Raw genomic sequence first — 23,959 nt, 5'->3', positions numbered from 1 at the left:
TTATTTAACATTCAAGTAAAAATATTATTTTAAAATTTTATCAACCTTCTGAGCATCGTCTGGACACAAAACTAAGTAAGAATTTAAATTACGTACCCTTCTCTTCTTTGATATATGATACGAAGGACTTTATATTATTGTTGGAGTCAATGAGTCATGCGTATATGGAGGAGATCGAAAAGGATGACGTTACATGATACTTGACAAATAAATTATTGTTCGATAAATCATTCAAATGCCAATGACATCATTGTCATGCACAAATGGTGTCTGTAATCTCTAATAGCCATTTTTCATCTATATCTTTAATCTTTCTATAAAATAGTCAATAATGACTATTATTATTAGGAGCAGTAAAAGCCTATTTGTAAGGAAATAAACTCTCTTTAAGATAACTTTGTGGTACCTTGACATGACCTTGATCAAAATATTCCCCCTTCATGTGATTTCTAAAGTAATAGTAGTTCAAAAAAATATTATAAGAGGCCATGATTAAAGGAAGAACATAGGTCATTTTAAAGTTATTTTAGACCCAATCAATTCATAATTATATTTATTTTTTGGTTCAAATGAGTCACAAGGCCATTATAAATTTAAATATCTGTTACATATAAAGTATATATCGTACAATATAGGTAGTCGATCTTATTAAGAATATTAGTTAAAAATAAAAAAGTGCGAAAGATATGAACTTGTGACATATTCTACAACATAGTTAATCGATCTTATCAAAACATATCAAAATGACTACAGACAAAATAAAAGTGCTCAATAATTGTAGACACAAAAAATTCTTGGTGTGAATGTAAACTTGTGGGTTTGGACCAAAATGTTCTTATGATCATCTATAACTTTGTACCATATTAGCCAGGAATATCGCAAGCAAGGGTATTTCTAATATCGCCCATTCAATAGCTGGCCCCACTTAAGGGGGAAATAAAAAGGCATTGAACCATAGTTCATACTACATAACAATATAACATAGGTCCATAGGCGAGGAAGTACTAATGAAGGTTTGATATGTATTTGCAAATACATATCAAACCTTAAAATATTAAAAAGTATTGTAAGCACATGGGGGTGAGAGAAAGGAGGAGAGAGATTAACAAGTGGGACCAATTTTTAAATGTACCACTAAAAACTTATATAATATCATTGAATATGTAGTTATATTATTTCTATGCGTAGTTGGTACTACTAAATGAATATATAGTACCATTGAATGAATATATAGTACCACTGAATGTTCAATGATACTATTTGATCATCTAGTGGTACACTTAAATCCAGCACGTGGAGGTAAGAGAAAAGGAGGAGAGAGATGGGTAAATTTCATGCGAAATGTCTCAAATTGATATGTATATACAAGTACCTATCAAACCTCCCTTTGGAAGGCCTCGGTCCATAGGCATAAGTCTATAACGAATTTCTCAAAATCCATCAATCAATTCTTAGAATTGAAATCACTAGAGCTGTCAACCAACTATATTGGCCAGCCAACTTGGCGAATATTTGCACTCTGTACTTTCGTACAAGCTAACTTAAAGGTGTAATATAGATGTCAATTATCTTAATTGATTAAAGTCTTTAGATATGATATTTAAAACTTGATATCAAATTCTATCGCATCATTGCCCTTATGACTCTCTTTATTTCATACATACAACTTCTAACTATATATGTTTAGACTGCCTCCTTATGTATAATACCGAAATTACAAGTACTGAGAAATTAATTTTAGTTATTACGCTAGCGTGACGCATAGCTTAGGTGACACATATACTTGTAACTCACAAAGATATCTTATGTTTGTCCACCATCAATTTAGTCAAAATAATTTTGGTGTCAATTTTCCATTTTGTGCTTTATGCCAATACTCGTGTCCAATCCCTGTCCAACCTAAGACCTAGCAGTATCAAACATTATTCCATTAATATGCATGATATATACTAAACTGCTCATAAGTTCATCACTTTCACCTTCAAGCTAAGTCAAGAAAGTAACATAAACAACTCAGAATAGAAAAGAGAAAAATAAGATGGAAGCTATGAAAATTGCTGAAGTAGTGCAGACAAGTGAGCCAGTAAAGGACACATACAAAATAGCATACATCCTACATTTCTTCCTAGGAGCCGGCAATCTTCTTCCATGGAACACGTTCATCACAGCCATTGATTACTTCGCGTATCTATACCCAGCAAAGCACATTGAAAGAGTCTTCTCAGTGGCTTACATGACTTCCTCACTACTCGTCTTGTTACTGATGATAAAGGGCCAAGGAAGCACCATGAGAAGCAAAGTTAGCTTTAGACTAAAAATGAATGTTGGCTTCTCCATGTTTGTTCTGTCTTTAATGGTAACTCCAACAATCGATTGGGCTAAAGGGTCGTCGTCCATGATGTGGAAGTCTGATGGGAGCTTCATCGCGACTGTGGCATCTGTGGTGATGTGTGGTTTAGCTGATGGACTGATCGGAGGAAGCTTGATAGGTTCTGCAGGAAAGTTGCCCAAGGAGTATATGCAGGCAGTTTTTGCTGGAACTGCTTCCTCAGGTTATGTTATATCCCAACTCTTTTCCTTAGAATAATGTAAATTTTTCTTTGGCCCTGTTGTACAATGTAAATCTGGAAACTCTAAAAATGGAAAATACAGGAAAAGGTGCAAAATTAAAAGTAATACAAAGTAATCAATAGAATCAGTTCTCAAAGACTGCTTCCAAGAGTAGAAACAGGGTTAGTTAACCAAATTTAGCTTACTCGTAAGTGGTAACTAGTGACTATACCACATGCGCGAGTGGTGAGGGTTTCTTATCAATATAAACAAGCCTAACCCGAACAATTAGTGAGCAAAGTTGCTCAACATCATCACCATGTGTCCATGTCAAAGTGTCTAGACCCGAATATCTAGTATGCTGGATTGCTGGAGTACTCTTTAAAAAAATGCGGAGTGCAAATTAGTTCTAACTCTGGTTAAAGAATTGGAAGTAAACTAAAGTATACACAATTACTAGTTACACAGATAATTAAAGGACCTAAGAACCCTCAAAGCTCAAAAGGAAAAAGTAAAATAATGTGACTGTAGTTATAATTATAATGGAACTTATAATACATCATGTATGTATGTGCAGGGGTTCTAGTTTCTGTTTTGAGGGTCATAACAAAGGCATCGCTCCCTGAGAATCCACGAGGTTTACAAACAAGTGCGCATTTCTACTTCATCGTGAGCGCCATCATCGTGGTGATCTGCACAATCTGCAGCAACCTGCTGTTCAGACTCCCAGTAATGCAAGAGCATTGCAACAAGCAACTATCTCAACAACACAATCACGATCCTACAACTTATAGGCCTGAACTTTCTGACATTGCCAAGAAAATCCTACATCCCACAATAGGAATCCTATCAATTTATGTTGTTACTCTATCAATTTTCCCTGGATTCATTTCAGATGATAATCATAAATCTGACTTGCTTAAAGACTGGTACCCGATTTTGGTTATCATGGTCTACAATTTTTCAGACTTAGCCGGAAAATCCCTCACTGCTTTATTGATTCCAAGCAACACAACTAGAGTGACATGGGCGTGTTTGGCAAGAGTCGTGTTTTACCCTGCTTTCAGAGCAAATCTTCATGGACCTAGGTGGCTTAAGAGTGAAATTTTTACAGTGTTGCTGACATTTTTGCTTGGTATAAGTAATGGCTATCTAACAAGTACCCTTATGATTCTAACTCCGAAATCCGTGAGCTTGTTGGAGGCAGAAACTGCTGCTGTTGTCATGGCCATGGCTCTTGGTGTTGGCTTGGTTGTAGGCTCAATTCTAGGTTGGCTCTGGATCATATGATAAATGATCTCTTCTTGTGTTGGCCCTAGATCATATTATAATCTATAATATGTATCAGGTTTTTTGTACCAAATTATGCATATCTTGTCTTAAATTGTTGTAGAAATGAAGTTTTATCAGCTTGTTACATTTTCTTTATCCTCATTGTAGTATAATTCATCAATTAGTAAGATTTACTATCTCTATTTTTTTTTAACTCACTTTTATTTTATTTCATACCTAGCAAACTCCTTTTACAATCTTATGCTATACTATTTACACATTTTCATGAAAATCCATTACTTTATGAACTTGTAACACAAAGTATGAGAAAGGGAAATGAAAAACAAAGAAGAAAAACTACTGCTCCATTCAATCCACTCTTCATTAACAAACATGATACATAAACATGCCTTTAATACGCTCTAAAGATATTGACAGTAGCTAAAAATCATATAATTAGATATTGCTAGATTCATTACCTCGCTAAGGGGGGGCGTTAGTAACGTACTATAAAATTACTTAAACTAGAAATCAAGTTCCCACTAATTTAATTTGAAGCATGACTTTTTCTGTTTCTAAATAAATGCATCACTTTGACTTTTTTAATATTAATAATTACCAAACAACTATTGTTATGTAAAATGTTTTACATGAAAGGAAAATAGCTTATAATATACGAGTACTATACAAAATAAGGAATACTTCAAAACACTTGGGAAGAGGGATATAATGGTCTTCCCACAAGCACTATACCATTTCCAAGTAGAATGTTGGAATAGCTCCTACTGTGGTATTCATTAGCTTAAACAACCCAAACCCTGGAACCCAACTTGTTGATCTCTGTTCCGAAACAAACCCCCCCCCCTCCTCGTGAGGCTACTCTTTGTTGGATCCTTCACAAGCTCAAAGGCTCAAAAACCAGTGGCAGATCTTGGCCAAAAATATTAGAGGGGCTGGAATTTAAATTTTTAACCTCTCACTCAAAACTAATCACTATGTTCTAATATTTTATACTACCTCCAGAACAAATTATATGCAACTTTGGAGCTCTCACGGAGCCCAAGACAAAATTTCATAATAGTGATTTAATAGATTAAAGAGTATGTAATTAAGGGCAGGAGAGAGAATGGAGATAATTAACCACCACCACCATCAACAACAGTCACCCCACTAGGCTACCACCATAGCCTAACCGCAGCCTCGTCGGCACCACCTCCACTCACCCTGAACCACCGCAAAACCAACCCAAAACCACCTCCACTCACCCTGAAACCACCCAACTCATCCAAAACCACCCCTGAACCAACCCGAAACCACCCCCACTCACCCCGAAACTCCAGAAATCATCTCCCAGTGATCCCGATACACCTCGAACCCACCCTTACTCACCCCAAACACCCTAAACACCCTGAACCCACACCACCACTCACCCGACCAACCATCGTCGAACCCACCCCGAAAACTGCCTAAACTAGTCGAATTAACTCGCTGAGCAGCTCGATTTCTTGCTCATCCTCACTCACTAAAACAGCGGCATCGAGTGGGGTGAGATCCGTCATATTCGGAGAATAAGTTTCAAGAGAGAGGAGAGAGAAGGTGAAGGTAGGACGATGCCGTACAACAATGACATGAGAGAGAAAGTGGAGTAGAGAAGGAAGAACGAAGAAGAAGTCAATTTAGGGTTTTAATCCCAGAAAAATTTGGGGAAATGTTGGCCCAGATTGATATTTTTTTTTTTTAAAGCTGGGTGATTGCTGATTGGGGGATTGAATTAATTTTGGTGGGACTACTTAATTTAATCTAGTTAGATTAAGGGGGCGTTTGGTTTGCACAGGGTAAACGGAATGGAATGAACAAAGGGAATGGAATGAAAATCCCTCAAATGTAGTATGTTGTTTGGCTGTAAAAACAATGGGAATCACTAGATTCACCACCACCACACCCACACACCCTCACTTTCTTCACCGACGGAACCCTAACCCCCATCCCTACCCCTCACAGACCTAACCCCTCCAACTACACGGTGGTTGACTTATAAGGGTTTCTAGGGTCGAGGTGGCATTTTTGAGGAGAGGGGGTGGCGTTTTCAAGGGCTATGCGTGGGTGTGGGGAAGGTTTTCCATGGAGGGAAGGTAGTTTCAAGGGGCGGTGAAGGGTTAGGGAGGGGCGGCGAGTTCCGGCGAAGGGTTAGGGAGGGGCGGTGACTGGTGCGACGTGGGGATGGCCGGGATTAGGGAATTTTTTCGAGGGAGTTAGAGGCGATGGCCGGCGAGGGGTGGGGGAGGGGATGGCCGGCGAGGGTGGGGGAGGTGCGGCGAAGGGTAGGCGGTGGTGCGGTTTCCGGTGATGTGGGTAGGTAGGAGGGTGGTGGTATGGTGGTGTGCTGGTGGCCAAGGAATGGAATGGAAATACCTTGGGGGGGTGAGGAATGAACTTGGAGGGATTTGGGGGAATAAAGGGGGTAAAGGGAATTGGAAAAGTGGCCTAACAAACAAGCACAAAGGAAATGATTCTCGTCGATTCCCATTCCCTTTGTTGAATACCCCCAACCAAACGGCCCCTAAGTGTTTTAATAACCTTAGTTTAGTTGTCTAACTAAGTTTTAAAGAAATTTAGTAAGGGTAAAACAGTAATTTCATTTTTAAAAATTTACTAAAAATAAAAAGAATGGGAAGGTTGCATCTAATGTGAAATTTTCGTTTTTGGCAAAAGTTGCATATAATATGTTCCGGAGGTAGTAAGTAAAATAAGGTTATTTATGTTCATCATCTAATTAATTACAATAATTTACCGAATGGCCCCGGTGGAAGGTCCCCCTCTGCTCAAAACCATCTTTAGAGCCACCCAACCAATCCGGTTTTATATGTGCTTCTACACTCTACCCATTAGTGATCATTGCACTAACGGAAGAAAAATATTTTCTATCCTTTTGCCACTCTTATTTTTTCTGTTGGGCCGATCACTTGATTAGATCATGAGCCATCTTATCAATTTTAACCCCAACTGACATTACGGGGGTTCTTATCTAACACAATAGCAAGTGGAAAGATCAAGCAGCAAGGGAGAATAAGGTTAAACCTACATAACATAACTGCAGAAAGTATGTCGAAAGCATACCAGAGCCTGCTTGTCCATGCTGGAGTGGGATGCTGGAAAAGCAAAGATCTCTACTCTTACGCACCAGTCCAGTGTAACAACTGCATTAGTGGATTTTGTTACCCAATGACACATTTGCAATTTCAGTTGTAAAGATCTTAAAACTTAAAAAAAATCTTGCACCCAAACTGCATAGCTAATCATGTATATTTCAAATTGGACAATGGCTTCAATCAAATATAAGATTATTTCCCTCATACGGCAGAGGAAACACCTTAGCAGTATTTTGACACACATTTCAAGTAGTCATATGAAACATCTTTGGTCAGAGGATATAGAGATGTAGTCTCTCTGTTATCCTCGTACATACTATCTGGATTATATTTCTTCTTCACACAACGTACACAAGCATTTTTTAAGATTGACCAAATAGTTTCCATTTACTTATTATGCAACATGTAAATGACATCCCAACTAAGTATTTTTACTAGTATCCATTTATTCTATAGACATGAACAATTTATTCCAGAATCAGGATAGTCCAAAATGGTTAAGTATGGTGGTAGTTAATCACTTTTACCTTATACGGATGAAAAATACTTGCTTTCTCCACAAGATCTTGCATGGAATTTCTTGGCCAGTAATGTCTAAGAGGCACGTCAAATGAGTCCTGAAATGTGGGGTGATTGACACAGCCAGTCCAGATTTTCCCATAAAAATTAGATCAAAGCATCAAACCCAAGCTTAAGCTCTATCTCTTATGTTTCGTCACTTGAGAATCCACATTCAAGTCTCATTGCAGCCAACAGCTCTGGAGAGACAGCTAATGAAGGTATATCAGCTTGTCTATCATGATCCCTATCATTAGAAGCATGGCCAGTTTCCACTCCAGCACCCCAACCTCTGTAAAGTATGATTTTGCTTGGCTCTTGGGATACCAAAACTCCACCTGTTTCTTGCTGCAACAAGTTAAATGAGGAAACAGCCTTGAATTAAACAAGAACAATGGTCACATAAAAATAAAAAAAAAATAAAAAAAATCAAACTTCAGTGAACAACTGCACACACCTCCAGTTTGAAAACCACCTCCTGAACTGAGGTCCCTTTAGCTCTCCCCTTGACATTGACAATAGCTAGAGGATATTTCTTAAAGTGGTCCTTGATTGCTTTCGCAACACCAGTAACAACATTGCTCTTGCCTGCAAGATAGTAACCAAAAACAATTTTTGTCAAAAGTTTGGAAGAAAAAAAGTTCAAATTGGTGAAGTGGTGAACAGGATATTGTTATAATATTATTCAAGAAAGATGTAGAATGAGATATGAGTACTTTCAACCGAAGAACAAATGCATGATGACATCCTATACAAGAGCTTCATTTCATGAAAAGGTGACACCCCAACCCCATTCCCATCCCTCCCTACCCAGTGTGTTTGTGCCATATTTTTAATTTATATAAATTATGAATGCTTATTGCTAGTTGACGTAATACATGTATCACAATACAAGAGACAGAACCACAAACTACAAGCCAAAACTTTTCATACCTACCTATCTGATGAACCACATTTAACAATAAGTAGCTGCACACATTCCTAACATGAGTACATGACACATTCACAGATATAATATACCAATTAAAGATCAATGAACTACCTGAACTAATGATAACCACACGAGACTTCTATCTATTCTAATTAGGTTGGAAATTGAAAGTAGCATTATGACACAATCACGGTCTCACATTGGTAAGCACAAGATTCCTTTCTAATACTATAACTCCATGCAGGGCAAGGAATGGAACTAAAACAATTGGTACAATTCATCTCACCAACAGCTAGAACTGGACGCCTCCTCGTCTTGAGGGCTTGTTTTCTGAGAAGAAGCCTCTCTTTATTGGTAAGCGGTCTAGCTTTAGCTGGTATTGCCTGAGAATTGCTCTCCGCTGCCTTTTGAAGTAACGGAGAAATTGTCACTTTGTTTACTGATTCGTGAGATGGCTCTAATATCTCATTCTTAACAATATGATGCTCAATATTGTTTTCTGACACTGATGTAATAGTAGGTCTAGACTCACTGCTGATTGAATGAAACATCACTTCATTGCATGAAGAATTGCGAGAATCACTAGCTGCAACATGAATCATCTCTGAAGAGTTTTCCTGATTTACCAATAAGATGAATAATCATTCAGCAAATATTGTATTACTACCAAAGACTAGTTCAAAGATTAACAATCAAACTCTACCTTAAGATCATCATCACAAAAAGAGACTTCTGCATTGGCCTGTTCCTTCCTCACAGAGTTTGAATTGGTTTTTGGATAAACTGAGCCAACTGAAAACTTGTCTGCACCATCATCGGTTTTATCATATAGTGAGGGGAATTTAACCAGCTTCTCCTCCCGAACAGGAGTATTATCCTCTTGAGATTCCTTTTTGTTTACTGAAATGATAGAATTTCTCTCACTCTTTTCCGGCTCCTTCAGTAAAGAAAGCATAATAGAACAGGATTAGAGACCACGAGTAATGAAGCATCCACTACGAGGCCAAAAACCATCTTTGGTGAATAAAATAAGGTTGAAAACCACCTATCCTAGTTATTACAGCGCCTAGGAAGCAAGAGTAAAAACTTCAGTAACTTAAAACTTGGCAAGGAAAATCAGGGGTAACAATAATTCAGATTTTAATGTACAGTCTATCATGTGAGGATTTATGGGGTATAGTCGTAGCTTGCTTCAAATGCAGACATCCATACTAATTATCCCCGTATTTGACAACCAGTAGATCAAGTCTTGCACATTCGTGCTCACAGCCTCACACAAGAGAGAAGGAGGGAGGGGCAAATGATGCAGAAGAAAGCATTAAATAGAACTATATATCTTCCAGTGATTTGAAAATGTTGTCAGCCAAGGGAGCAGCATACCGTAGTTAGCAAGCCATTACTTGGGAATTGGGATTGTAGAACAAAAACTGAAGTCCAGCAATATATTTATATAAATATAAGAAGTATGTAACATTTTAAAGCTATGGCTAGTAAATTAAGGTTTTTAAGTTTTGAAGAACAATTAGCCTTTTTATTAATAAAAATGCTGACATATTACCCCTTCTTTCACCCAGTCAGAACCTATCACATTCCTTATGTACTACATATATGATTCCCCTTTTTTTCTAAGAAAAGTTGCCTTTCCTACCCAAGCATATTTAAGTCTTGAGGAGATACAGGGAGTTGAACACTAGAACCAATATTGTCCTACTTGAATATTGAATAACATCATCACCAACAAAGTAAATGATATAAGACCTCACTCTTCATTATATAAAAACACCGTGAGACTGGCATTCATTACAACAAAAAAATGGAATTCAACAAATCAAGTCAACTCACCAGTTCAGTTTTCACCAGTTTACCTGCTTGGTAATCCAAAGCCTCCTTATCTTCAACCTGATGAGCACACAACTGAATTTTTATGATCATGCCATATGTATGCTGGTGTAAAACCTAGAAAAGTATGAGAAACTCACCAATTTGAGTTTCAATCTGTCAATGTCTTTAGCTAGCTTCAATACGTTGAGTTTCAAGGACTGCATTATGATTGCAAGTAATCAGTATAACATAATTTCGCATGAACATAGAAGCCATAGAACAGGTCCTCAACTACCAAAACATATATATTTAAACTGAATAGCATATAAACTCATGTTTATACATCAATCAAGGAACAATCACTCATAAACAAGAACCAAAACAAAGATTTCAAGTCACATGCCCAACTGAACCAAATCTAACCCCTGACTTCATTCAAGATAGGAAGAGAAATTCATTTTTACCTCACGACGTTGGGCTTCTATTGAACGTTTCAACGCTTCTTTCTTGTTCAGAAGTGTCTGAGGTCTCAAACTAGCTGGGCGTTGGTAGTTCTTACCACGGTATACAATGATTGCATGACCTTTTCTGGCTCTCTCAACAGCCACTAATACTCCACCACTTTCTGCCTCTAGTATACGTGCTATGTTGTTTATTTCTTCAATGTCGGTTCCTCCACATATTATCTTTACAAGTTCTCTGTACTTCCAGTGCAGATGCATGTTCTCAATGGTGCCATCAAAAACACCACGTCTACCTGAAAAAAGAATAACAGAAGAGAACCATAAAAACAACATCCACCTATCCAAGAGGTTAGGCCTTCCAATTTATATGACCTGTACTTTTGATTAACTGGTTTACTATCAATAACATTAATTCATAAGCCATTACTCACCCAGCAACAAAAAAGGCTTCATCCTCAAGCCAACTCTCCTGAGCATGTATCTCTCTTCCTCCGTGATTCCCTCTTTATCCACCTCTACTTGTTGAGAATTTTCAGCCTGCTCCAGATCAGAAAGAAGCTTCTCTGCCTTTGCTTTCTCTTCCAGAGCCTGTAACAACAAAATCCCAGAGCAACTAAGAAAGAGAACTTCAAGTGAAAACTTTCCATCTTTTTATATGCTTACCGTGGACAGCTTCCTGCTAGTTTTTGAAATGGTTGTTTGAATAGACAATTTTTTCCGCTCCTGAAGCTCAATTCTAATTTTTTGCTCCGTGCTTGTCTCACTTACAGAGGCAGCAGTATGCTCTTCAGTATCCAATTCAATGTTCTCAGTAGATTTTGTTAAAAAACCATTATCCACCTGTCCGTCTCCATGCATTCTATTTCTCCGCCTCTGTTCAATTGCTGAAGAAACTGCTGATGGAAGGAAATCTTTCCCCCGGTAGAACACTATGTACTCCTTATCCCGGGACAACAGGACACCACCAGTCAAGCGCTGCAAAATTGATTACCAAGATAAATTAAAACTCAAGGACGATAAGCTCAGCTATATAAATTAATACACAAGGTAAGTAAAAGGCAATTCCAAACAGTTGCCAGTTGCTTCCTAGGCACCCCATAGAATGGGATACAGCCATATATCCAAGATTTTAAAATTAGTCATGATCGCATCAGTTTTTTTTATAAATGCATCAGTTTATATCAAAAAAAGGTACATTCTAACTATTCCACTTTTGATAATTGGCTCATGATTGCATAATGTTTTTGTGATTTTTAACATGAAAGTGATGTTACCATCACTAACCTTTAACTCTTCGGCCATAAGCTCACTATTAGTGTTCTGAACTCCTCTTTTTACAGCAACCTTGGCAATCTCACATTTCTCCCACAGTTTAAGAATTGCAGCAGCTAATCCCTGGAGGTTCCTGTTTCTCCCTAAAAGAAAAATTAACAACTTAGCATTAGCATCACAAGAGTTGGCTATTAAAGAAATAATTTGAAGAAGACTTAAAGGTCCATACATTACTTGGAAAAATAACGTGAAACACTCCAATCTACAATATTTGGTAGGTTGCAATGAATCATAGAGAAAATTGGATATTGGCCCCATAGGGACATAGGAAACAGTAACCAAAAAGTTACAAACGTTTCAAATGTAGGCAAAAACATGATCATAAAACCCATAACAATAAACATAATCTAGCAAAACAAAAATTGTTCCCTTAAGGCATAAGTATTGTCAAACAACTAGCTACAATTTATATCTTTATAAGATTAAAAATTATCATGAAGAATGTTTTATAAGACACTAACACAAATAACCTATAGAGGTCTGAGATAAATTAAAAGGCATGTCCAAAACGTGTTGGTATACAATACCTACTTAAAGTGTATGCGTTACTTAGGTGGGTTGCCACTTTCTTCAAGCATTTATGCATATATTTTGCTAGAAGCTAGCATACAAATTCAGAAAGCAGGACAAGGGGGAGTCAAGGGGAGGAAATTATCAATCTCACCTAAAGCAAAATGGCAAGGAAGTGGTCGTCCCAGTCTCTTGAGTATCGTCATCTCATCATTAGTTAATTGAGGCTTCACTCCATATGGAAGAAGGCGAAAGGGCCTTTTGTACCCAGGAACAACAGCTGGAAGAAGGTCTGCATCAATAGGCAATGGCTCATAACCCCACCAATCTGTAAATCGAGGACCCAATCCATCCAACAAACGATCAGCCTCCTCCACAAGTTGGCTTTCACCAGGCAAAAGGAATCGCACCCTGCCTGGACTGCCAACACCTGGTACCAAGGAAGACTCGCCCGGAATTCTTGTTGAACTTTGTCCAGTAAATCTCTCATCAAGCATCTCAGATGACATCTCTTCTTCTCCGGCTTCCAACCCATCATCTACTTCCACTGCATTCTCAGAACTGTTATAGCCAGATATTTCATCCAGTGAGAAGTATGGATACTTGTAATTGACACCTCTATACAAAACAACTTTGCTTCCAGTCCTCCAAACAACTATGCCTCCAGTTTTTTTCTAGGGACATCAAATTTTGATAAAACAATCAGCAAACTTAATATGCAGGAAAAAAAGAAAAAAAAAATTGAGGGGAGCGGATGAAGGGGAGGAGGGAATTGAATTTTTTTTATTTTTTTTTTTTTAAAAAAAAAAAAAAAAAAAAAAAAAAAAAACCATATTACCAAATTTAGGTTTCATGGGATATACTGTGCACAGCAACCTTTTTAAACCCATATTCACATTATTTGATCTTACCACAAGTCCACAACTAAATATCACCCATATGTGTAGCCTTGGAGCATTCGTCTTTATCTAAATTAATCATCATCTAAGATTTGGTAGCTGATACAATGTCAAATCAGTAACCTATTGACAAGCGTCTTGATCTCCCCAAAATAGCAGCAACACCTCATAATCAAAAGGAACCCAGACTCCTTGTCCATAATTTCATCGCTCAGTTTTGCTACAAATAGCTACACCATCTTAGACAAACTAAAACCACACTTTGGATGCTACCCTCATAATACTAAAAGCTTTCTATCTATTATTTCATTGATAGCCAATGAGAAAACAACAGAAGAAATCGAGTAATAACAAAGTCACAAAATAGAATTTATGTAGTTTCCTCAAATCAACCCCTTTTTGTTAAATTTGCACTCATAACCAGCTTAAAACCCTGTATATGCTGTCCTCGACCTATAAGCTTCAAAAACCGTGCTATTAATCTCACAAGCTACAATTTCATAATACTAACATTACTATGACTATCACAACAACAATCCACGAAACAACCACCAAAATCACATTAAAATAAATCACAGTAATCCACATTATGTTAATAATGCAATTAAAAATGCACAAAATTTAATCACATTAATCAGTTAGTAACTTGATCATATCATTACCTCTAACAAATCATGGGTCCTCTTCATATTAAGCCTACATATATCCTCACAAACAATTTTAACCACCTCACAACTTCTCCACCTTTCATGAATCCCATTCAAAACACCCTCTGTAATCCCTGCTTTACCCAACTTCATCTTCTGCTTCATCCGAATCCCAATCGTCGTCAACCTCCGAATCTCCGAACGCGACAATGTTAGCTCCGCCAAGCTCGGCTCTTTGTCTTCCTCCCCTCTTTCTCTCTCCTCCTTTCTCTCCTTCTTAACCACCCTTTTCAATCCATTTATCGTAACAATGGCGCCCCCCGAACCCGGATCCGGAACCGGGTTCTGGGGCGATGACCAACTAGAATCAAGAGTATGCCCAACTCGAAAATTAGGGATGTGGCGGGAATTAGGGATGAAAATTCTCCCAATTTTGTCATCATTATGATCTTCTGGCAAATGGGTATCTCTTTTTCTTTCTTCCTCGAATCCTAGGGTTCGTAATTTCTCTGCAATTCGTTGAATTGCGGATTTTGGGAGGGGTTTTTCGTTGTTGCTGGCACTTGGCCGGAGCTGAGAAATTAGGGTTCTTTGAGGGTATTTGATGAAAGGGTGTTTATTGGGGAAGCGAAGAGAGAGAAGGTGTTGGTGATGATGGTGAATTGAGGTTTCAGAGGAGAGAGAAAAATGGTGGAAAGATAACAGAAGTGACATTTTTGTTTGGAGGGAATCTTTTCTTCCTTAGGAAAGCGGGAAAGGATAACGGTGATTTTAAAGATCATCATTCAGGGCCCAATTTGGAAGGAGTGAGCATGGGTCAGGTATACGAACTTTGGGTACCAGGATTTTCAAATCAGGTTGTTATTCTGGTAACCGTATCATTCAACACTGATTAACAACATTACTGCATTATCTAAACTAAATCAATACGAGTAATAAGGTAACTATATAATTGTGAAACAACTACAGTAGTACTTTAGCCCGTGCAACGCACAGGCTACTTGTAGATGGATTATAATAATGTGTTTTTTTGGTCATATGTTATTTTTATTCAACAAATAAAGAGTTTAAAAAGGAGAGGAAGGGATGATTTGAGCATAGATTATTTTCGTAGAAGATATTAAGTCAGAGTTAGTATGAAAAAAAAAAAAAAAAAAAGTTTGAATACACGTAATGAACTACTACCTCTGTTCTTAGTGTCTTATTGGAGCTTAGCACATGTGTCGATGTAAGATTTTGACCAATAATATCTTTAAATATAATTAAGTATAAATTATAATAATTGAGTATTAATAATTTATTAATTGAGACGATTATAACAAGTATAAAGTGCCCATTTTCTTCCCTCAAAAACAGCACCCACAAGACTGTATTGTATATAGTGTTCTTAATTTGAATTTATTTTTCACTCTACTTATGGAAAATTTGAATAAATTTGCTCATATAGTTTATATTTGTATGCAATATTTTTTCTGTGTTTTTTTTTGTATTAAAAAAAACCTGGTGTACCATACGCATGAATATACCAACCAATAATTGACAATACTTCGTACTCCACAACAATGAGTTTGTATTGAGGTGATCAACTATGAATCGGCCGAAAATAGGGCGAGTTTAAACCAAAAACAATTTTAAGTTAAAAACTGAACCCGACCCAAAATCTGTTTTGGCCCAACAAACCCAATACTTTTATGCAAATTTAGACATGACATTTGATGTTAAGGCCCGACCCGATTTTTTAATCAACTAGTGACTATAAAAACGTTGGCGTCTCCCTCATATCAGCAAGCAAGTAAGCAACTGTAGACCTCTCTGAGTTCCAATTTTCGAAGAAGCCATGTCCTACCTTCCGCCAGACCTAATCATCTCAATCCTCGAGTATTTACCACTAACTAAAATCACTCTTCCGTTTCAAATGCGTTACCAAAACCTGGAATTCCCTAATCTCCAATCCAACCCATGAATTCACCATCCACAATTTCAACAATTCAATACTCCACAACAACAACAATCGCATTGCCATATTCAACGATAACTCTTCACTCGAGGCGAAAGAGTTCGACCCCAACAAATTCTCAAAAGCAATTAGCAGGTGCGAATTTCGCACCCCTTCTGAATGTTCTCATTATTGGTACATTGCTCAAATTGTTGGTTGTTGTAATGGGATTGTCACAGTATTTAGTCGTTATAATGTCATCAGTGATGAAGTTGCTCAACTTTCTAACAATTATAACACTTGTTTCGACTTAACTTTGTGGAACCCGTTTGTTAAGACCCATCTTCACATCCTACATGTTACGAGTGAATCTGTTTTTGGTTTTGGTTGCATTGCTTTGAATGACAAGGATTACGATTACAAGATCGTTCGAGTTACCGACTTTTGTAATCATCATGGTAATAAAACAAGGGAAGTTATAGTTTATAGCTCTAATCGGAATTGTTGGGGTTTACCTTGTGTTGTCGTCTTGTTGAGGATGTTAAGGATCGTTTCAGATTATATGAACCTGGTGTACTTATTAATAACAATGTTCATTGGATATTTTGTACTCCTACTGGCTTCGACTTTATTGATGTGCATTAACAACTCGTATATTGTATGCTGAAACTTGTTCTTGCCTTATGACTCTATTGGGCTTATATATCTAGTATTCTAGTTCACATCACTTTTGTTGTGATGGAAGATTTACATGTGAGACTAGCATTTGTGAATTTAAATCAAAAAAATAAAATTATTATGTGGCAAATGCAATTCGAGCATAGTCCATGTTTCCAAACTAGTTGATTTCATTCAATCGATATTTTTCCGACAAACTCCCAAACCGCGGAGTGCGCCTTACGAATTTGTCGTGGGGCTAATGTTTGTACCTCCTGCGGGCCCATATTCATTAAAATACAAAAATTACCAAAATGCCCCTATTCAAACCCTGGAACAGGAATATTTCAGAATCGCGCACAACACGCATCCCGAGAAACACTAATATGGCCCAACAACGCCTAATACAACCCAGAACGGCCAGAAACCCTAATCTTAACCCTAACCAAATTAGTTATTCCTCTCCTATAAATACTAATCTACACAGATTAGCGAGGTAATTAATTTTCTCCACTCTCTCTCTACAAGCTTTCTCTCTAAACACAGTTGACTGATTTGACCGTCGGAGGGGCTTTCTCGGGAACACCCCCCGAGGCAGTTGACTTTCTTTGTTTTGTAGGACTCGGTTTGACCAGACGAGCAGGCTCCTCCACAACTCAGATCCCGGAATTCTTTTGTAGAAACACTCCATATAGCTTTTGTTATCACTTAACATAATTCGTAGGGTTCCGTTAAATGAGGTCCATTGTAACACCCCCAAATCTCCCTCTACGGCAATACTAGTATAATACGTATAACTATATCGTAGAGATAGACTTAGGCGTATTACCGCTGCGTGATTACGCAATACTCAAAATACTTAACTCAATAACAAAACTTGCAGCGGAAACTCAACTTTCTTTTATTAATACTTATAGAAATAGTAACATTGTTATGAGTACTCAAAATAAAGACAAGACCAACATTCCTAAACTAGGTGAAGCAAATCCCGGGACTCCCATATGCTCATTCATGACTACACCTGAAAATAGTCAACACTGCTTATCATTACGGTAAACAGGGCGAACCGAAACAAATAGGAAATATTGATTAGCAAAATATGCTAAGTACGATAAGTGCAAGATAAGTAAATTCAATTTATTTGCAAACATGCTTTTAAAACCAATTCCAATAATTAATCCAATGAATTCCAAAACTCATATCTCAAAACCAATTCTCAATAATTCGATATTTCGATGAATCGATTTATAAAACCAATTCCAATAATTCAATATTTCAATAATCAATTCAATAAAACCAATTCCTCACCCAAGTGTGCACACCCCCCAAGCTAGTCTCCTTATATTGCAAGGCTATTCTCGAGGAAAGACTCGGTCATACAAAGTCCAAAGTCTTATCAACCAAATCCGCCTAGTGGAATTCCTAACAACATGCTTGTAAAGCTTTAATAAATAATTCAATAAAATTCCTATTTGAATAAAATCAACCTTTATAATAAGTTAACTCAAAACTCCTTTTATTTAATTCAACATGCTTTCAAAATCAACCTTTTAATAAATACTTGAGATTTAAATCTCAAGAAAATAACTTTTCAAAGTCAATAACTCTTCCTCTAAAAAACCTTTTTAAAAACTCTTTAAAACAATCCAACATACTTTTTTTTTTAAAACCGAATTCCTTTAAACATAATTAATAATTTCAAACCATTCAAAACATGATATTAAAATCAATCCTTTAAAAATACATTTATTAAAACAAATATTAAAATCAATACCTCCAAACATACTTTATTTCATAAATCATGATTCAAATCAATTTAATTCAATCACCAATAAAATCATATAAAACATGCTATTCAAACCAATCACTTTTGAAGGTATCTAGCCACCTAAACATACCTTGATTCCGAATATCAATCAACACTTCGCACTTTCAAAGTTCAATCACGAATACACCTTGCAATTAACATAACCATAAGGTTATCACAACATCTTTAAACATAAACCCAAATCTATGTGCATGGACTATAAAACTCTTTTAAAAATAATGCTTTATTATAAAATTATAACTTTGAATTAGATTTTAGAAAACTAATTATGAGGAAAAAAAAGGAATAAGATTAAAGAGGATTAAATTTGCGTTGGAAGGAATAGGCAGAACTTACAGAGGTCATAACTCCTTCTATATAACTTCTAATTGGGTGATTCTTGAGCCTAACCTCAAGGAGTTTTTGAGAGGAACAATTTTCTGTGAAATAGAAAAACCCCAAAACTGACTAAAATTACCCGAAAATTGGCTCCAAAAATACACGGGCAGATTTTCTTTTAGAAAAGAGAAGAAGAAAAGTAGGAAAAGGTTGATGGAAAAGAAGAGTAAAAGAGAAGAAGAGAATTGAGTTTTTGGTGTGAAGAATATGAGAGGTATGAGGGGGTATTTATAGGCTAACTCATGCAAGAATTATGGTAGGAGAATGTAGGAAGAATTATGGTAAAAAAAATTAAGGAATTACTTGGAAAAGAGAATGAAAGAAATATGGAAAGTTTTGATATTAAGGTGATTAAGAATAATAGAATTAAGGAAAGTGAAATGTCATGTAAAATTATATGGTAAAAGAGATTACTTGGGGAATAATCAAGGAAGATATAAGGTAGGAAAATAAGATGATCAAATATTTAGGAGATGGAGAAATAAAATTAAGGAAAATAAGAGATTTAAAGGAGATAATTAAAAATACAATTTTCCAAAATAAATCACACAAAAATTGACCATGAGGGCCGAAAATATTGAGCTTCCATAGCTCAAATTTTCGGATCCAATTAGTATATTATAGGGAGTTATTTTGCTAGATTTAAGGAATTAAAAATAATCGTGTAAATAATATTTATTGTATAAAATAATTAATTAAAAAGATACCAATTATTCACTAAATAAATTAACCTAGAAAATCTGATTTTCCACACTAGGAAAATCCGAAAATCTTAGTCAATAATTAGGAATTTTCGGACCTTATTAATTAAATAGTAAAATATAGTTTTTGCTTTAATTAAAATATCCGAAATATATAAATAATCCGATTTTTAAAATAAAATAAATGGATGATAAATCTTATCCAAAATAATTATTGATTTATAAAATGTATTTGGCGCCAAAATTCAAATATCATTTTGGCTCCAAAATTCAAATAGTAAGATAAATTACTAAGATACCCTTTTTAGAAAATATTAATAAATTAGAAAATACGTTTCAAAAATACGGGGCATTACATCCATTATCTCATTGGATTTTTTATAGACACCATCAGTATTGGCTTCGTGGGTTTAATCGTCAATCCGAGAAATGGACTGATTTGCCCTTACCCAATTTGTTGAGTATTGGTTTTACCAATGATTTGCATGCTTTGGATGGATGTTTATGTCTAATGGTAACCTGGAATGATGATGAATCCAATGTTTGGGTTATGAAAGAGTATGGTGTTCAAAAATCATGGGTACCGCTATTTACCATGTCTAATATAAGTATTTTCAAGCCTTTGCTTTCGCCACCAATTGCTTATTCCAAGGATGGTCATGGACATGAATTTCTAGTGAGACAAAATTATCAAGGTGTAAGCTCTCCGTGTAGATTTCTCTGGTTAAATTTGAGGGACAAAACTGTTAAAAAAGTTCGAGATCTAATGCCTTGGGATGTCGTTGTTTGTGCTAGAAGCCTTATTCGTGTTCCTAATGGAGTGCCTGATAACTCACAATGATTGTGTCTTGGACGAGATAATTCAGATTTTTTTGAGCAGGGTATTAGATTGGTAGCTCTTACGTTGGTGTAGCCGTGTAGCATGTGGCGTGATACCCCTGTTGTCCGCTGTCCTGCTGATCTCTTATGTTGTCTTAAGAGCTTTCCATGTTGTGTATGTCGACAATTCAGCTACCTTAAGAGTCTACTGCTAATCACTTGTGTTAATTGTCTTAAGAACTCTCCATGTTTTGTATGGTGACTATCTTGTTCTTGCTATGAGAGTCTTTGCTAATTGCTTTTTATTTTGTCTTAACAACTCGTCATATTTTGTACGATGAAATCTTGGTATTGACTTATGAGTTATGACTCTATTGGGCTTATTTATCTAGTTCACATCTCTGTGCTTATGTATGATCTATTATCTTTTGGTGTGATGGAAAATTTACATATGAGACTAGCATTTGTGAATGGTGTAGTGTATTTTCAGAGCAGCAACCAAGATAAAAGTCGAATAGGTCATTTGATATATATGTCGGAAATCCGGAATATGGGATTTGGTTCAATTTGCATTTATTTTCAGATGCAACACCCTTAAGCTTATGTTAACTTGCATTGGTTGTTTTCTTGTTGCGTTTCTGCCGTTCAATATAATTCTTGAGGCAGTGGCTATATCATTTATAGAAAACCTGTTTTTGTTTATTTATTTTTTTTTTCCAATGATTACTGATTTTATGAGGGGTTTTGTATTTATTTTCTTGACTACCGTGTACATGCTGGTAAAGTTTTTAGAACCTAGTCGTTCTCTATAGTAGTCTAGTCTGTAACTAGTTAGCTACGACACTTGCAGACCTCTTTGGTCATTATTGTATATTGATCCCACCCTCATCATGCATCTCTTCTTAAATACAACATCTCTTTTTGCCTGAAGGTCGTACACTATGATATCCCAGACAAATACCTCTAGTCCCTTTTGCACAAATTTATCTCCTATACATTTTTTTTTTTGGCCTCAAGAGGGTCATAATTGTCATAAGTATGGATGACAATGGGTTAGATCGGATCGGATTATGCAAAATTCGACTCCGACAAGATGTCAGATTTTTAATCTGCCTCCGCCTCAGCCTCCGACATCCGGCTCTAATTTCCAACCTCCAACTCCAACCCGATCCGACTCCGAATCCGACTTTAAATTTAATTTTGACCCAATTATCAATAGCAACCCATATATAATCAACTTCAAAGACCTATATATTCATGAATTGAATAATAAAAAAAAAGTACATAGAAAAGTCGGAGTCGGATCGGATAAGTCGAATTATAAGTAGACTCTGACTCCGATCCTCCTCCGAGTCGGAGTCGGATATTTTAAACGAAGTCGGATTCGAATTATTATTTCTCGAATTGTGTTCGGATTTTTTTCTTCGGATCGGATCGGACTAGGGGCGGCTTCGGACTAGATTGCCATCCCTAGTCATAAGGGTCACAATGATCTAGCTTTGCCCGATGTTTCTAGGATTCGTTTTAAGGATGAATTGCAAGCTTTGGATGGATGTTTATGCCTAATGATATATAGCGAAGATAATGAACTGATGGGTGGGTTACGAAGGAGTATGGACCTATCAATAAGTCTTAGGTGCAACTAGGATAGATGCACCACGGCCTATAAAATGAACATGTAGTAAGAAAATATGAACACGTGAAAAAAAATATACATTTAGTAATACAAAATGAACACGTAAAAAATAAAAATTTAGTATTAAAAAGTGAATACGTTTTAAGAAATGATCATACAGTATATTAAAAATGAGCATGATTATCATATAATCATAGAATTACTAGACCGCGATCTTAAAAATGAATATTAAGTAAAATAAATATTATGAACACGTTAAAAGAAATGAACATTTAGTAACAAAAAATGAACAAGTAAAAAAATTTGAACATTTAGTATATTAAAAACGAACATTTATCATACCATCATAGGTTAGTTGGACCATATACATAATAAAATGAACATTCCATAAAATATATGAACTTTAAAAAAATGAACACGTAAAAAAATAAACATGTAAACAAAAGTTATGAACATTTAATATATTAAAAATGAACATAATTTTCATATATTCATACATATTCAAATTCCCGAAAATAAAGATAAAATAAATCGTTAAAATATGTTCATATTTTCTGTACTAAATGTTCATTTTATACAACATAATTCATTTTTAAAGTATTATGTGTTCATTATTTTTACGGATATTATACCCAAGTTCGATTGTAATTATTTGAAATCTAAAAATTTAAATATCCACCCTAAATCTTATATTGGTTCATCATGGAGAAAATAATTATTAATCTATAAAAATGATAGATTATGAATCAAAAATGCAAAAATTGATATAAATCAACAATTTTATAAAATTCACTTATTTATAAACCAAAAAAAATAAAATTCAAAATTACCTCACGATCGCGATGAAGATGATGACGATGGAGGATGCTACAATGGCGACGAATTGGAGAATGCTCGAAGTAAAAGCACAAAGAAGAATAATGATTGAAGGAAAGTGAGGTATTTACATGTTCATTTTTTTATAGAGATAATAAAAGAAAGAGAAAGTTTCAAAATGAGAAGAAAATAGAGGAGAGAGAATTAATAGAGGTAAAAAAAAGAGAAGAGAAAGGAAGTTAAGAAATAAGGAAAGAAAAAAAAAAACTTATGTTCATATATATGCAGTGGTGCAACTAGGGTGTAGCTAAGAATTTGCGTGGACCTATGATGTTAAGGAATCATGGGCTTTGTTTTGTTAGCATGTCTGAAATCAATATTTTCAAGCCTTTGCATTCACCTCCTCTTGCTTTTTACAGGGACGATCATAAACATGAATTTATAGTGAGACATATTGATCGTCCATTTGGGTTAAAAAAATATAGACATCTCTAGTTCAATTTGAGGGACCAAAAGTCCAAAACCATCAAACTAGTTCCAGATTCTATGCTTTAGGGTCTCATTGTTTGTGTTGGTAGTCTTGTTCCGGTTTCTAATAGTGTAGCCGTTTACCTGATGATACTCCTTTGTTACAACTCTAGTTAATCACTTATTTTGTCTTCAAACTTATTGTATTTTGTACGCTGGAAATCTAGTTCTTGCCTTGTGAAGATGTGAGTTGTGACTCTGTTAGACTTATTTTATCCAGTATACATTATTGTAATTATGTCTGATCTATCGTCTTTTGTTCAATGGAAACAGGTTCAAACGTGTCTGATGCACGGTTTTTTTTTTTTTTTTTTTAACATTTTATATATTTATTTATATGATTTTATTTAGCTTATTTCTTGAATTATTTTATTATAAAATAGATAATAGATTTATTTGCTCATTCATAAGATATTTAAATCAAATTCTAATATCAAAAACTAATACTACGTATTTTACTTTGTAACTAGCTCTTCCCAAATTTCATTCGTTAGTTTTATTTATATGACATTTTAATGATCTAATTC

The 23,959-nt window shown here is 35.7% G+C and overlaps 2 protein-coding genes across 3 annotated transcripts; one reads left to right on the top strand and one right to left on the bottom strand.

The window, feature by feature from the left end:
- The first annotated feature begins 1,855 nt into the window (after positions 1–1,855).
- Positions 1,856–6,933, top strand: LOC110707962 (equilibrative nucleotide transporter 8-like). The gene is made up of 2 exons (XM_021886055.1): positions 1,856–2,552; positions 3,128–6,933. The coding sequence occupies exons 1-2, from the start codon at positions 2,039–2,041 to the stop codon at positions 3,838–3,840; spliced, it is 1,227 nt and encodes a 408-aa protein (XP_021741747.1). The 5' UTR covers positions 1,856–2,038; the 3' UTR covers positions 3,841–6,933.
- Positions 2,513–14,993, bottom strand: LOC110707961 (CRM-domain containing factor CFM2, chloroplastic-like). 2 transcript variants are annotated; one of them, XM_021886053.1, is made up of 14 exons: positions 14,149–14,993; positions 12,742–13,261; positions 12,030–12,160; positions 11,409–11,720; positions 11,177–11,333; positions 10,746–11,038; positions 10,440–10,499; positions 10,303–10,359; positions 9,164–9,397; positions 8,747–9,077; positions 7,987–8,117; positions 7,499–7,877; positions 6,940–7,019; positions 2,513–2,606 (listed from the first exon to the last, which is right to left on the bottom strand). In XM_021886053.1, the coding sequence occupies exons 1-12, from the start codon at positions 14,845–14,847 to the stop codon at positions 7,677–7,679; spliced, it is 3,126 nt and encodes a 1,041-aa protein (XP_021741745.1). In that variant the 5' UTR covers positions 14,848–14,993; the 3' UTR covers positions 2,513–2,606; positions 6,940–7,019; positions 7,499–7,676. The 2 variants fall into 2 exon arrangements, with proteins under 2 accessions (XP_021741745.1, XP_021741746.1); XM_021886054.1 differs by lacking the exon at positions 2,513–2,606 and adding an exon at positions 3,168–3,251.
- Between the last annotated feature and the right edge of the window lie 8,966 nt (positions 14,994–23,959).

This window comes from Chenopodium quinoa, unplaced genomic scaffold, assembly GCF_001683475.1.
Source record: "Chenopodium quinoa cultivar QQ74 unplaced genomic scaffold, ASM168347v1, whole genome shotgun sequence".
Classification (NCBI taxonomy): Eukaryota; Viridiplantae; Streptophyta; class Magnoliopsida; order Caryophyllales; family Amaranthaceae; genus Chenopodium; species Chenopodium quinoa.
This window is presented reverse-complemented; position numbering and strand designations above follow the sequence as displayed.